Raw genomic sequence first — 13891 nt, 5'->3', positions numbered from 1 at the left:
GTACCCAAACTGGGGAATCAGAGCTGCTCCTGTCAGATCTTTGTAATGTTCTGGCGTGCAATCGTGCCCAAAGGACGTTCAGGATGCACGAAATCATTTTCCCCATTGCTTCTTTTGGGAAAGAAGCAATAGCACTGACCTCAGTGTGGATTTGGATCTCATGTCTGCCTGCCAGTTACAGAGCCATGAAACTCGGTGAGATGTTACGTTGGACACCAAGGCCCTGGATGCAAAATTAGCCATGTTCAGGGTGGCGTCTGCTGAATATTCAATGGCTGCCACCAGTTTGTTGATATCTTGATGTAATCTGGTGCCCTCGGGGGGAACTCGAGAGGTGGCACAGTGGTTAGGGTGCAGTACTGCAGGCCACTTTAGCTGACTGTGATCTGCAGTTCAGCGGTTCAAATCTCACCGGCTCAAGGTCGACTCAGCCTTCCATCCTTCCGAGGTGGGTGAAATGAGGACCCGGACTGTGGGGGCAAGTTGCTGACTCAATTTGCTAAAAAAATTGTAAACCGCTTAGAGAGGGCTGAAAGCCCTATGAAGCAGTATATTAGTCTAATAAACAAACAAACAAACAAACTCTGGCCTGCAGCTGGTGAAGCTAGAGGAGAGAGGTCCTATTAAAGAAGGATGCAGCCGTTGCTGCCTTGATAGCCCAAGCGGCCGCTAAATGGGTCTTGTGGAAGGAAGCTTCTGCCTTTTTATCCTCCACCTTCAGGCCCTCCGATAATTCGGATGGAAGGACGGCTGAAGAGGCCAGAGAGGCTACTGGAGTGTCTACCTTGGGGCACTCTAGCAGCTCCTCCAGCTCTGGAGCCTTCTATAACTGCCACTGGGAGCTGAAACCGAACCTGGTTGGTTCCATTGACATTGTATAACGTCAATGAACAACTGCAGGGATGGGATAATGTCCTGCTCCACAGCTAGCTACATGAACAGTCGCTCACTAGGATCCTGAGGGCTAGGGAACTGTCTGCGGGATTATCTGGCACTCCCACATGGGCCATTGACTTGGCCTTGAAAAGGAGTGATTTGAATAATGCTGGTCTAAATAGGCCCATGAAGATGGGCTTCTCTGGAGCCAGGCGCTCATCTTCAAACAACTCCTGATGTCCCTGGTCCTCCTCCCCAATCAATGTGTGAAGTTTCCAAGAGTTGGATTAATTAATTTGCAAGCCTCAAGACAAGGTTAAAAGAAAAACATTCATTTATTAGGAATAACATCTTGGCCCGGACTTCTGTGGAGCTGAAACTAAATCCCACTTAATGGCATCTGAACTTTACCCCTGTGTACCCTCCCCTCTGGTTGAGGTCATTAATCACATTCTCCAACAGGACGCTATGGCAGGGTTCTGGACATGCACATTACATCCCAGTACAGAAATATGAAACTTTTACTCTAGCCAAAAGTATACATGGCATCCCCCACCCAAGTTGATAGTAGTCATGGAAACACTTTAGATGTTGACATCCGGCTCCCCTCACTTCCTGAAAGCGACCTGTGTAAAACAAAGCAATTTGAGTACAGGTGTGCAACTTAGGGATGTGTTCCTCCCCCAGGCTTGCTTGGATTTTCTGCATGGAATTTTGCTATAAGGCGATCAGCCTGGACATTTATACTTTTCACCCAAGATGCCTGTGATAAGAAGTAGCCCTTCCACTTGATTTAAGTATTGGTGTTGTCTCCCGTGCCACCTAGAATCAAGGATATGCTGAACTTCATAATGGGTTTGGCCCCCTATGACCATAGGGCCCAGGGACTCCCGGGGTAGTGGTCTCAGGGTGGATCCAATCACAGGTTTTAAGAGGCTGCTATGAAATGCTGGGTGTATCTTCCCCAACAATCGAGGCAGTTTCAATTGCACTGTAACTGGGTTGATGATCTTTACGATGGGGAATGGTCCCATAAACTTCGGCCCCAGTTTCTTGCTAGGCAGTTTTAATCTCAAATATTTTGTGGAGAGGTAAACCTTCTCTCCCACCCAGAATGGCCGTTACGGAGCCCGGTGTTTGTCTGCCTATTTCTTATAGGTTTGTGCCGCTTTAGCCAGTGCCTTTTTGACATTTTCCCAGGTTGATTTCAGCATCGACATCCAGTCAGCCAAGCTGACTGGGGGGGGGAGGGGGAATCCCTTAGATACTCAGGCATTGGGACAAAATCCATACCACTCACTATTTTGAATGGCATGAATCCTGTGCTACTGTGAACAGCATTATTGTACACCATCTCAGCAAAAGATAAAAGGTCTGCCCAATTGGACTGCCGATAGTTCACATATTACCTCAGGTACTGCTCCACCATGGCGTTGTTTCTCTGCCACCCCATTGGTGCTCGGATGAAAAGCTGAATTAAGACCCTGATATGATCCAATGGATCGCAGGAACTCCCTCCAGAACTTAGCTGTGAATTGGACCCCTCTGTCTGAGGTAATTCTTTGAGGTACTCCATGCAGTCGGTAGATAAGCTTCACAAACAGTTTAGCCAGCTTGTGAGCCGAGGGTAGTCTGCTACAGGGTATGAAGTGTGCCTGTTCAGAAAATAGGTTTATTACAGTCCAAATCACCGTGTTTCCCCCACTTTTTGGCAACTCTACTATAAAGTCCATTGCGATCTCCTCCCACGGCCTCGTTGGCTCTGCTACTGTTTGCAGTAGTCCAGGGGATTTTCCTGGTCATCTCTTCATTGTGGCGCAGATGGTACAACTTTTCATGTAAATATCTACATCTTTCTTCATGCCATGCACCAGAATTGCCTCCGGGCTAAGAGTAAAGTCTTTAGGAAGACAAAGTGGCCTGCTGGTTTGGCATCATAACTCCTCTGGAGAATTAGGGTATGTATGTAGGGATTCTGGGATGTAGAGTTTTGTCCCCTTCCATGCAAGGTCATCTCTCTTTGTCAAGATGTGTTGGTTGTTTTGGAACCAGGGGTCTGCTAGCAGTTCAGTTTTGAGCCTCGTGGTTAGGTTGCTTGCAAGTTGGTCTTGCCAGTCACGGCGTTGCCGTCTGCTGGTCACTTGGGCAGCGGTTTGGGTAGAGGGAATGATGGCATCCACTATGTGCTCCTGTTCGCATTTGTACTGAGGCATGCGGGAGAGGGCATCAGCTAGAAAGTTCCTTCCCCCTGGAATCTGCTTTGAAACAAAATCAAAATGGTTGAAGTATTGAGCCCATCAGACTTGTTTCAGTGATAGCTTCCGTGGGGTCCTAAGCGCCTCTAGATTTTTGTGATTGGTCCAGACTTCGAACGGTTTCTGGCCCCCTTCCAACAGGTGTCTCCAGGATAGCAGTGCCCATCTCACTGCAAAAGCCTCCTTTTCCTACGTGGCCCATTGTCGCTCTGTGTCTGTGAGCTTGCGGGAGGTGTAGGTGCAGGGTTGTAAGTTTCCTTGGTTGTTTCTTTGGAGTAGTACTGCTCCCACTGCCATGTTGCTGACGTCTGCTTGGATCACGAAAGGTTGCTCGGGATTAGGATGCTTCAGCACTGGCTCCTTTGCAAACATTTATTTTAGTGTTTTGAAAGCCTCTTGGCACTGTAGGGGTTGTCCCGGATGGGGTTTCGTTCCTTGGCTCCCTGTCTTCAGGAGAACTGTTAGGGGTTTGGCAATTTTCGCAAAGGAGGGCATGAATTGCCTGTAGAAGTTCACGAAATCTAGGAAACTTTGTAGTTGTCTGCAGGTGTGAGGGTGTTACCAGCCTAAGACGGCTTACACTTTGGCTGGGTCCATCTCTATTCCCTCATTTGACACCCAGTAACCCAAGTAGTCTAACCGTGCACGGTGGAATTCGCATTTTGATACCTTGACATACAGGTTGGCTGCCAGAGGTTTTTTCAGTACTTGGCGGACCAGGGGTAGGTGGTCATCCATGGTTTCAATAGCAGTAGACTTATATACCGCTTCATAGGCCTATCAGGCCTCTCTAAGCGGTTTACAGAGAGTCAGCATATTGCCCCCAACAATCTGGGTCCTCATTTTACCCACCTCGGAAGGATGGAAGGCTGAGTCAACCCTGAGCCGGTGAGATTTGAACCGCTGACCTGCTGATCTAGCAGTAGCCTGCAGTGCTGCTCTTTAACCACTGCGCCACCTTGGCTCATTTCAGTGTAGATAAGGATGTCATCTAGGTAGACAAGGACCCCCTTGTAGAGGTGCTTGTGCAACACCTCATTTATTAACTGCATGAATACTGCTGGGGCCCCCTGAAGTCCAAAAGGCATCACTTTGAATTGAAAGCTCCCTAGGGGGCAGTTGAATGCTGTTTTCCACTCATCTCCCTCTCTGATACATACTTGGTAGTATGCTTCTCTGAGGTCTAGTTTGGTGAAGACTTTCCCCTGGGCCAGATGAGATAGCATGTCCTTCATGAGGGGGAGGCGGATAGGTTGTGTACGCACACCCCATTTATCCCTCGAAAGTCCACACACAACCTCATAGTTCCATCTTTTTTTTCTTTGAAGAGGACTGGCGCTGCGACCCGTGGCTTGGCTGGCTCAATGAACCCCCTTGCTTGGTTTTTTCTATGTATTTGCGCATCTCTTGCATTTCCCGGGGTGTCATGGTGTACAGTTTGGGCTTGGGTAGTTTTGCCCTGGGAATGATTTCGATGGCAGTCTGTTCTCCCGGTGGGGAGGCAGAACATCACACTCAGCCTTGCTGAATACTTCTGTGAGGTCCTGATATTCCATTGGAATCAGTTTGGCCTCTGGGGTTTTGTCAGATGTAGTTGCCAGTTGTTCTTGTGGGCTCTTTTGGGGGGTTTCCAGCGTGGGTGGTGTTTCTGTTTGCTGGTGTGGGAGGGGTTGGGGGCACCTTGATATCCTAAGTCTGCGGGTATCCCCTTGCCACCAGATGGTCGGTCCCCACTTGTCTAGCCAGGAAAGTCCCAGTATGACTGGGTCTGTCATTTGGGGGGATATTATGAATCAAATTACTTCCCAGTGATCCACTAACTCTAGCCTCACTGGTTCTGTCAGGTGGGTGGCTCTGTCAGGTAGGCTCCTCCCATTAGGGACCCAACCGGATCGGGTGGGCCAGTCTTTTTGCTCTGATCCCCAGTTTCAGGACTGTGGTTAGGTTAATCAAGCACCTTGTGCAGCCTGAGTCTATTAGGGCTTGAAAATCCCTCTGGTTTCCTGTTTTTGGGGTTGTGAGGCGTATTGGAAAAAGGAAAGGGTGAATTGGTTCTCTCACCATTGGATCATTTTCTCCCTCATCCTCGCTGTTGGTTCAGGCAGCTGGTTGTCGTTGCCTGGGGTTCCATCACTTTCACCTGAGGGGGAAGGGGCCTTTGCAGCCTGGAGGGCTTTCCCGAACATGTTCGTGGTCCGTTTGGGCCCTCGTTCTGGTCGTGCCCTGGGCAGTGGGTTAATCAAGCACCTAACCCTAACCCTAACGCCAACGAACCCTGAAGGGATCGCTGTTCTTGGTGTGATGTATTGTGTGTTTTACTTCTGTAAACTTTCTCTGTATGGTTAAAGCCTCTGTTACGGGGGTGTGAATGTCAACTAGCCTGCAGCTTGCTGCCACAGAAAATGGCGGGGGGGAGGGATCAGTGGAGAATTTTTCATTGCAGCTTTGCAACTCCAGCCTCGATTTCACTTATTTCTCCAAGGGCATTTCTGTTAGCTCTGGTATGCAGTGTTTTCCAGTTGCCTAGCTACAAGGGGGTTGGGCTGTACAGCTTGTTTCAATTTGCTGTTTTCGAACGCTTTGCCTCAGAGCTTGCCTGGAATTGCTTGCTTTCAATTCATTCCTAGTAAAAGTACTTTTCTCTAAATCTATGGAGCCAAGGATTTTTCTTTCCTAGAAAATAGATGGAGACAGCCCTGACACTAATGATTAAAAAGACAAGATTACAGGACATTTTTTTCTTATTCAAGATTACTATTAACACATTATTGATAACAAAGCCATATAGCTTCAACCTCTATAATGATCTCTTTGTATAATGTGCCTTTATATTTTTTTTCTTTCTCAGAGAGTTCAAGGCAACATATTTTTCTTCATTTTATCTTCAAAACAAATCTCTGAGGCAAACTGGGCTAAGATAGAATTATTTCCCCAAAGTGAGATCTCTGGTTAAGAGTTTAAAAAACAACAACACAATATTGACAGCAACAGTCAAATTTGAGACGATACAGGTAGTCCTCACTTAATCATCACAACTGGGACCAGTAGCACAATTGTTAAATGCCACTAAGCAAAACATCACATGACTGTGACAGGCTTATGATTTCACCACCCCTTTGATTGTTAAGTGAAGTATTGAAGTTGTTAAGCAAAACATCAAGGGATGCGGTGCTAAGACGCTGTCAATCAGAAAGGTCGGAAGTTTGGTGGTTTGAATCCCTAGTGCCACTTAACGGAGTGAGCTCCTGTTACTTGTCCCAGCTTCTGCCAACCTAGCCGTTCAAAAGCACATAAAAATGCAAGTAGAAAAATAGGGACCATTTTTTGGTGGGAAGGTAACAGCGTTACCTTCAGCATTTAGTCATGCCGGCCACATGACCACGGAGATGTCTTCGGACAGAGCTGGCTCTTCGGCTTTGAAACAGAGATGAGTACCGTCCCCTAGAGTCAGGAACGACTAGCACATATGTGCGAGGGGAACCTTTACCTAAGCAAAACATCATGTGACTATGATTTATTATTTTATTTCTACCTTCTCTATTCTGCCACAAGCTGGTTGCAGAGCATACAACTAGTGATCATGTGGCTGCAGAATGCTGCAATGGTTGTAAGGGTATGCTGGTTGTGAAGTGTCCAAATGATGACCACATGACCATGAGATGCTGTTATGGTTGTAACAGTTTTTTTTATAGCAACATAACAGTTGCCAAACAAGACAGCTGATAAACAATGGCTATCATACTTATCTTTATAAAACTTACGTCTTCTTTTTTATAGAACTAAAAATTAAACTGCAGTTAATCAATCAACAAATCTGTTTATTATAGTCAGACCAGAGACCAGAACAAATAAAAATGTTCAGTAAATATACGATTAAAAATTCTAGTATAAAATAATACATAACAACTAAAATCTATAATAAAATCCAGTCTGTCAATTATACATGGTCTAACTATACTAAAATTACAATCCATAAACTGTGTGGCCTGTTGCAGGTTCAAGCTAAAAGGGAAAAGATTAAGTAGTGCAAAGGGTTTGCCACATTTGTTATAAAATATAATTATGGTGGTGAAGACACATTTGTGATGAATCTGGAGTTAAATAATAGAATTATGCTAAATTTGCAACCAGATATTTCACATCTTACCACATATTTGCAAATATTTAATGTAACTATCCTGTTTACAAACTTATTTATTAAATATAGCTTATCAATAAACCTAATTAAGTCACATACTGGTGGTGTCTCTTTCCTTGGATAAAACGTTTATGAAATTGGATTGGAAGAAAATGCAGATACAAAAGGCTGAGAAACACCATCTTCTTCATCAATATACACATAGTCCTTGCTTAATGACCTTCAGTGGGATGGAAACTACCAGCACAGAATGAAGCAGTTGTTTGGCAAAACATCATATGACCACACTTAGTGATGCCAGTTCCTGTAGCGCTAGTTGTGGTCGGTTGGTGAGGACTGCAACATCATTAGGCATGGACCTCACACTTTTGCCCTGTTGTGTTTGCCTCTGCTTCAACACCTCCTAGTTACCTACCTCCTCTCCATCTTTCCCCTTTTGGCCAGCCGCTACACTCACCTACTGCCTATCCTTGTTGCCCCCAGCTAACCTTCCCTGTCTGTTTCTGCAGCTAATGAGGGGCATCTAACTGAAGCAGCTGCTGGCCCTTTGTGAAGCCTTGCAGCATCCCCAACTTCTCCTGGTCCCACTGGCCCATCCACACTCCCTAGCACCCACCCCCAGCACCTATGAACTGCTCATGCTTCTGATTTGAGATTGCCACCTTTTCCCACTTAACAACACACAAGATCCTAGGGTTACAACATCAACTGGGACTGTCATTGCTAAGTGATGTAGTCATGTGATATCATAGTTTATGACTGCATCTAGAAAGCACCAGATGGGGAATGATTAGTACATAGATCAGTGATGGCGAACCTTTTTTGGCTCATGTGCCTAAAGCAGGGGGGAGCGTAGGGGTGTGTGCATGGATGTGCCACACCCATAATGCGCGACACCCAGCACATATGCGTGCATGACCAGCAGTCCCCATTTTTTGCATGCCTTTTTGCTCTCCCCAGGCTCCAGAGGCTTTATAGGAGCCTGGGGAGGTTGAAAAAATCCCCCCGCCTCCCCCGGAGGCCCTCCAAAGGCTTCAGGAGCTTCCCTGAATCTTCCGGAGCGCAAAAAACCAGCCCTACGGGTAAACTGGAAGTTGAGGAACAGAATTCCGGTTTGCTCATAGGGCCAGTTTTAGCCCTCCGGAGCCTTCAGGGGCCTTCCAGAGACTTCCCTGAAGGCTCTGGAGGATGAAAAACAGCCCTATGGACAAACCGGAAGTGACTTCTGGTTTGCCTATAAGTCCAGTTTTTTGTACTCCTGAGGCTTCAGGGAAGCTCCTGAAGCCTCCGGAGGACCTCTAGGGGGCTGGGGGCTGTTTTCACCCTCCCCAGGCTCCTATAAAGCCTCTGGAGCCTGGGGAGGGTGAAAAATGGCCTCAAAAAAAAGGCTGAAGTCAGCTGGCCAGCGTGTGCATGACAGGGCAACACCTCATGTGCCCTGACAAATGGCTCCATGTGCCACCTGTGGCACACATGCCATAGGTTTGCCATCCCGGACATAGATGTTCCCCAAGATGTGAAAACAAAGAAAGCTATCAGGAACTCAGAACATTGGCATTCTAACATGAGCTCTGGATCTACAGATCACTCTAAACTTCCAAAATTTGGCTGAACCTAGAAATTCTTTGATGTAACAAAATCTGGGGCAAGATCTTGGCAAACCTTAATACTACATAGGAACTAAACATATATTTGGTTATAGAACAGGAATAAATGAAATCCAATTCAATCATTCCCAAAGCATACATACATGTAAAAGAATAAAGGGCTCCTTTTTGCCAGGATTTTGCAGAAGGTGATCTCTACCAGAATTTGCCAACTTTTGTAAAATCTACTCTCCCTACATTGTCAGTTTCTGTTCATAATTCATGCTATCATTGCTTGCAACTCATGACTAGAAATCAGTTTACAGTTCTTTCTAGATTACTTACAATATTACTTTCTAGATAAACTTCAAAACAATTATTCAGTGTTATAACAGGTTTTTTTTATTTAGAAGTTAATGAACAGTGAAGGAATCAGTTGTACCAGCAGTTAGTAGAGCTCTCTCTACTCAGAACAATTCTAGTACCCTTTAGAAATAATTTTATTTTTAAAATTAGTTTTTGTTGAATAAGTAGCAAACATTAACAAGTAATTGGGTAACATAAATCTACATTATAGCCTTTAAAAAGTAAGTAGATTTAAACAGGAACATATTCACATGTACCGCATTGTATAATACTATGGATAGTTTGTTTCAATTAATACAAAATTTACCAGAGTTTGATAGAATTGTGATCCCTGCTTCTGATGTTTATTTATTATTTTATCAGCAGCCTTTTTATAACATGGCAACTGAAGAGACTTTAGTAATCCATATCTCAATTGTTAGATTATTGAATGTTTTCCAGTGTTGAGCAATTATTTAGCTATCAAAATTAAGAAAATAACAGGTGCCTTTATTTTAAAAATAAGGTTTAATCCCACAAATAAATAGCACTATCTACATTTAGAGTTAACTAAAAATATAGAAATAAAAGACTAACTTTTTAATACACACTTGTACTGTAGTTTTAGCCAACAAGCAAGTCTGTAAAAATAAGACCTATCTACCATCCTAATTTGCAACAATTCTTACAATATTTTCTAATTTACAACCTATTCAGCCAAGACTACTGAGTTTTGTTTTTTTTTAAAAACTATAAGAAAGAAAACGTACTTTCCAGGTTTCTGTAGCATATGTGCCTTATACAGTAGTTAAATGAAGCACATCAACAATGCGTACAGCTGTCACACAACACAGGTATAAAACAAAATGCAAATGTGGAAGTGGAAAGGAACTCATTGCTGTTTTGTGGTCAATAGTTGTATGTGTGTTCCAGCAAAAATCATAACAAATGTTTTATCTGTTTCAATATGTTTTATGGCAATACAACAGACAATTTACTTTATCAGTTCTATAGTATATCATACATGATAAATAGGTTATTAATAGTGCCATTCACAAAAGATTTAGCATCCAGATACTGCTAATTAACACATATATCATAGCCCAGGCTCAGGAGTCAGACTCTTAAGTCTGAAGCTGAAAAAGCTGCTTCAGTTGAGCCTGCACAATATGTCTATTCAAGAAGGACAAAACCAAACATTACATAAGGCTGATCAATCACCAACCCTACCTAAGTAGCTGGACCTGTCAGGTAAGGACCCTGCACGAGACAAGCAGAAGGAACAGCAGAACAGAGGAAAACTGTTGGGTTACTTGTCAAGCAATGGAGTAAACCACTATTTTGCAACCTTGGTAGCTTGAAGATGTGCGGACTTCAACTCCCAGAATACTCCAGGCAGCATGTTGACGGTTGAATTCTGACAGCTTCTACACATCTTCAAGCTGCCAAGGTAGAGAAACACTGAAAAAAGCATTCTGATTGCTGATAGCTGGCTGCAGCCTTTTAAAAAATATTTTCTTTGCCTATGTTGCTGGAAATAATATCTGGCTCGTGCATGACTTCTCTTGCAGTATAAACCCTTGGACTAGCTGATAACCTTGACAAACCAATTATGGGTGACTTATCTGCACTCTTTAAAAACAAAATTCGCAGGCAAGTCTTTATCTTAAACAAGACATTCCTTGCTATCCTCCTCTGAAATTAAATTGATAATCTCCTAAGAAATCTGTGTGTGTGTGTGTGTGTGTGTGTGTATATATATATATATATATACACATATACACACAAAATCTGAAGCAGGACAGCATGTTGTGGTCTTTAAGTTCTATTGCTTAAAAAGTACCATCAAATGTGGCTCCCTGTTTAGTTCTTAAATATTGCATTTTTTTATTTGAGATTTGTTTACATAAAGATTGGCCTATTTCTTTTATGCAGAATAATTGCAACCCTACTGATTATTAAAAAATGTACAATATTTGAATACATTTCTTAAATGCCACTAAAGGTGAAGTGTTCTAAACAGAAATGGTTGGATTCCGGCCTTTTGGAAAACATTGGGAAATAGCCCAATTCCAAGAAGTTAGAATAATTATCCCAAATATTTCCTTCTCCAACCAAGGAGACATAAAATATCAAATATCCCTATTTATTTTTAACTACAATTATTTGAAATTAGACAATTTCAGTTCAATTTATCCTTGTAAGGCAGCTTCCTGTTCTTCTATGTTCTGTACAGTACATCTTGTTTCTATTATTACTCTATTAAACAAGCACATCATTTCCCCTGTACTATACAGCTAACATTTTCTTTCTAGCCCCATTTCCAGTAGAGCCTGGAAATCAGAAAGGGTAGGGGGAAGTAACTGGATCATTTCTTCCATTAGCATCTCTAGAGGAAAAACTTACCACCTGAGGGTCCCTCCTTTGGCGGCAAGACTTGCAAAATGAACAGATGCCTACTTCTACTGGACTGAAACAGGACACACACACACACACACGGACACACACGGACACACACACACACACACACACACACACACACAGGCACGGGCTCACATTTGCAATAGTAGCGAATGTTTTTTGATATAATATCCGCCCACTCCCACTTTTTAAGTATATAAAGGGAATATGTCCGGAAGGGAGAGGAAAGATCTTTGCCAGTCTATTGACGAGAGTAAATCATATTCGGGTGAGAGAGGGTCTGTTCAGAGAAATGAGTAAGACAGACACATGGCAAGATTTAGCCGAGGGGAGGCCATAAAGCACATGCTGCACGGAAACGTGCATGGTTGGAAATGGAGCAAGAGGGGGCTGAGCTTTTAGGTAATCTGCATTTACGAAAGGGAGGAGCTGCAGGCACGAATGTTAGAAAATAATTGAATATCAGAAAATAATTGTAAACAGAAAGGTGGGAAAGGGGAAGGCGGAAAAAACCCTACTATGCCAGGTAATCGAAGATTCGGAAGAACAGAAGGTTCAAGAGTGGGCGGTGAAGGAGACCCGGGGAGGGAAGGGTATATGTCGTATATTGGGGGAAGGGAGGGGAGAGTAAACAGGAAAGAAACACGCTGGGGCAAAGCTGGCAGTCTGCCCCACTCTTCCCACGCCGACCTAGACAAGACAACTCGCTCGTTCGCTTGCCTCATTTGGTGCAGAGGCCTGCGGAGAGCCATGGCTCTTGCTGCAAGCCGTTCGGATCTCTCCTCTCCCCGTTGCTGAGGAAGGGAAGGAAGAAGAATTATGGGCCCGTCAGGCAGCAATGAGTGGGTTGGTAGGCCAGAAAGGGCGAGTCGCCGGAATGAGGTGGCTCACCTGTGGCGCTGAGCATGAAGTCGAGAGTGCTGTGTCGCGCTGCTGCCATAATGAAGTAGAGCCCTGTGCCATGCCTGGTGGAACGGCCGTGGCTGTGTTGCGAGTGCCACTGCCTGCCTGCGCGGTATGCGTGAGCGTGCCGTGTGTGTGTGTGTGTGCTAGCACGCGAGGTGGAGGCCGAGGTTGCCGCCGCCGTGTGAGAACCCGAAGGGGAGGGGCAAATGACTGGAAGCGATAAGTCGACGCCGAGGTGGAGGGACTGAAAGCGACTCCACTGGGGATTCGTGGAAGACGCGAGCGTCACTTCTCTATTTGCTGTTTTAGGAAGCCTGAAGGAGAGCGCTGATGGCTTTTGTTTATAATCGGAGACAGATTCACTGCTCCAGTAGTAGTTACTACTTTGCCTTCGAGGCCTTCCTGCAAAATAAAGGCGCTTCAAATAACACATTTTTTGTGATGTCTCGAATGTTCCTATTCTAGGTTCTTCGAATTTCTTATGCACGTTACGCTTCGTTTTATTCTATGATGGGTAAAGCTGCTTCACCAAATTGAGGCTGGGATATTGCAGACTAGGCCTAGTGTCCTCCTGCATCGCAGTTTTATTTTTCAGTTCCAGAAGAAATTCTGAATCGTAGCTTATAAGAACAATGTCCTTTTAGGCATTGTTGGAAGAATTATCCATCTGGTTCAGTTCCAAGTGGTGAGAAAAAACATTTGAAATATGGATGCTGATTGGAAAGATGGTTTAATGAAGCAGAACCATCCAGTACATGGTACTGGTGCAGCTCACCTCATGGAGTTGAGAGAGTGGGTTATTTATACCATTTTGGGATTTGAAATTTGAGCTTCCTGTTCCTGTGCAAGCTATTAGCTGCTGTAGGGGTCATAACTAACCTTGTAGGTTTTCTGAGTCAAGCTTGGTTGAAGCTTGCTGGGTGATGCAATGTCCCCAGGTGATTTTGTAAGGCAGTGAGGCCTGCTGCTAGATAATCCTATAATGTCCTGGAGGGTCGTGTCTTAATCCCATCATCTTGAAGCTGAAGGTCCTTTGTAGGCTGGCCCAGTCCTTCTCAGTGGGCACCAAATATCTGCTAGGAGCAGGGAGCTGAAGCTCTTGAGTTTCTGTCTCCCTTAAGATTTCTATTTCTCTTTTAGGGGAAATATATTCTGTCTTTTTAAATATTTCCTAAAATAATTCATTCTTCTAGGAAAGGGATGGGTGCCAACTTTTTACAGTATGTAATATAAAATGCTGCAAAGAGCGAGATTGCAGTCTGTTTGCTTTATGCAGAGAACAAAAGAAACTGCTTACTTGATAAAGACCACAGAAAGGATGAATCAACCAACTTTTGCATCAGTCGAGGAATTTCTTCCATGCT

The 13891-nt window shown here is 44.2% G+C and overlaps 1 protein-coding gene across 2 annotated transcripts in view; it reads right to left on the bottom strand.

The window, feature by feature from the left end:
• Positions 1–12705, bottom strand: part of SMS (spermine synthase) — a 61894-nt gene extending 49189 nt beyond the window's left edge. Inside the window, exon 1 of one of the 2 annotated variants that reach the window (XM_014071826.2) lies at positions 12513–12705. In XM_014071826.2, coding sequence (XP_013927301.2) covers positions 12513–12561 — 49 coding nt within the window. In that variant the 5' untranslated portion in view covers positions 12562–12705. The remainder of the gene's footprint in view (positions 1–12512) is intronic. The other variant, XM_014071827.2, reaches the window with a different exon arrangement.
• Positions 12706–13891: the final 1186 nt, after the last annotated feature.

Source organism: Thamnophis sirtalis, unplaced genomic scaffold, assembly GCF_051295495.1.
Source record: "Thamnophis sirtalis isolate CommonGarterSnake01/CBP01778 unplaced genomic scaffold, rThaSir2_p1.2 scaffold_12, whole genome shotgun sequence".
Classification (NCBI taxonomy): Eukaryota; Metazoa; Chordata; class Lepidosauria; order Squamata; family Natricidae; genus Thamnophis; species Thamnophis sirtalis.
This window is presented reverse-complemented; position numbering and strand designations above follow the sequence as displayed.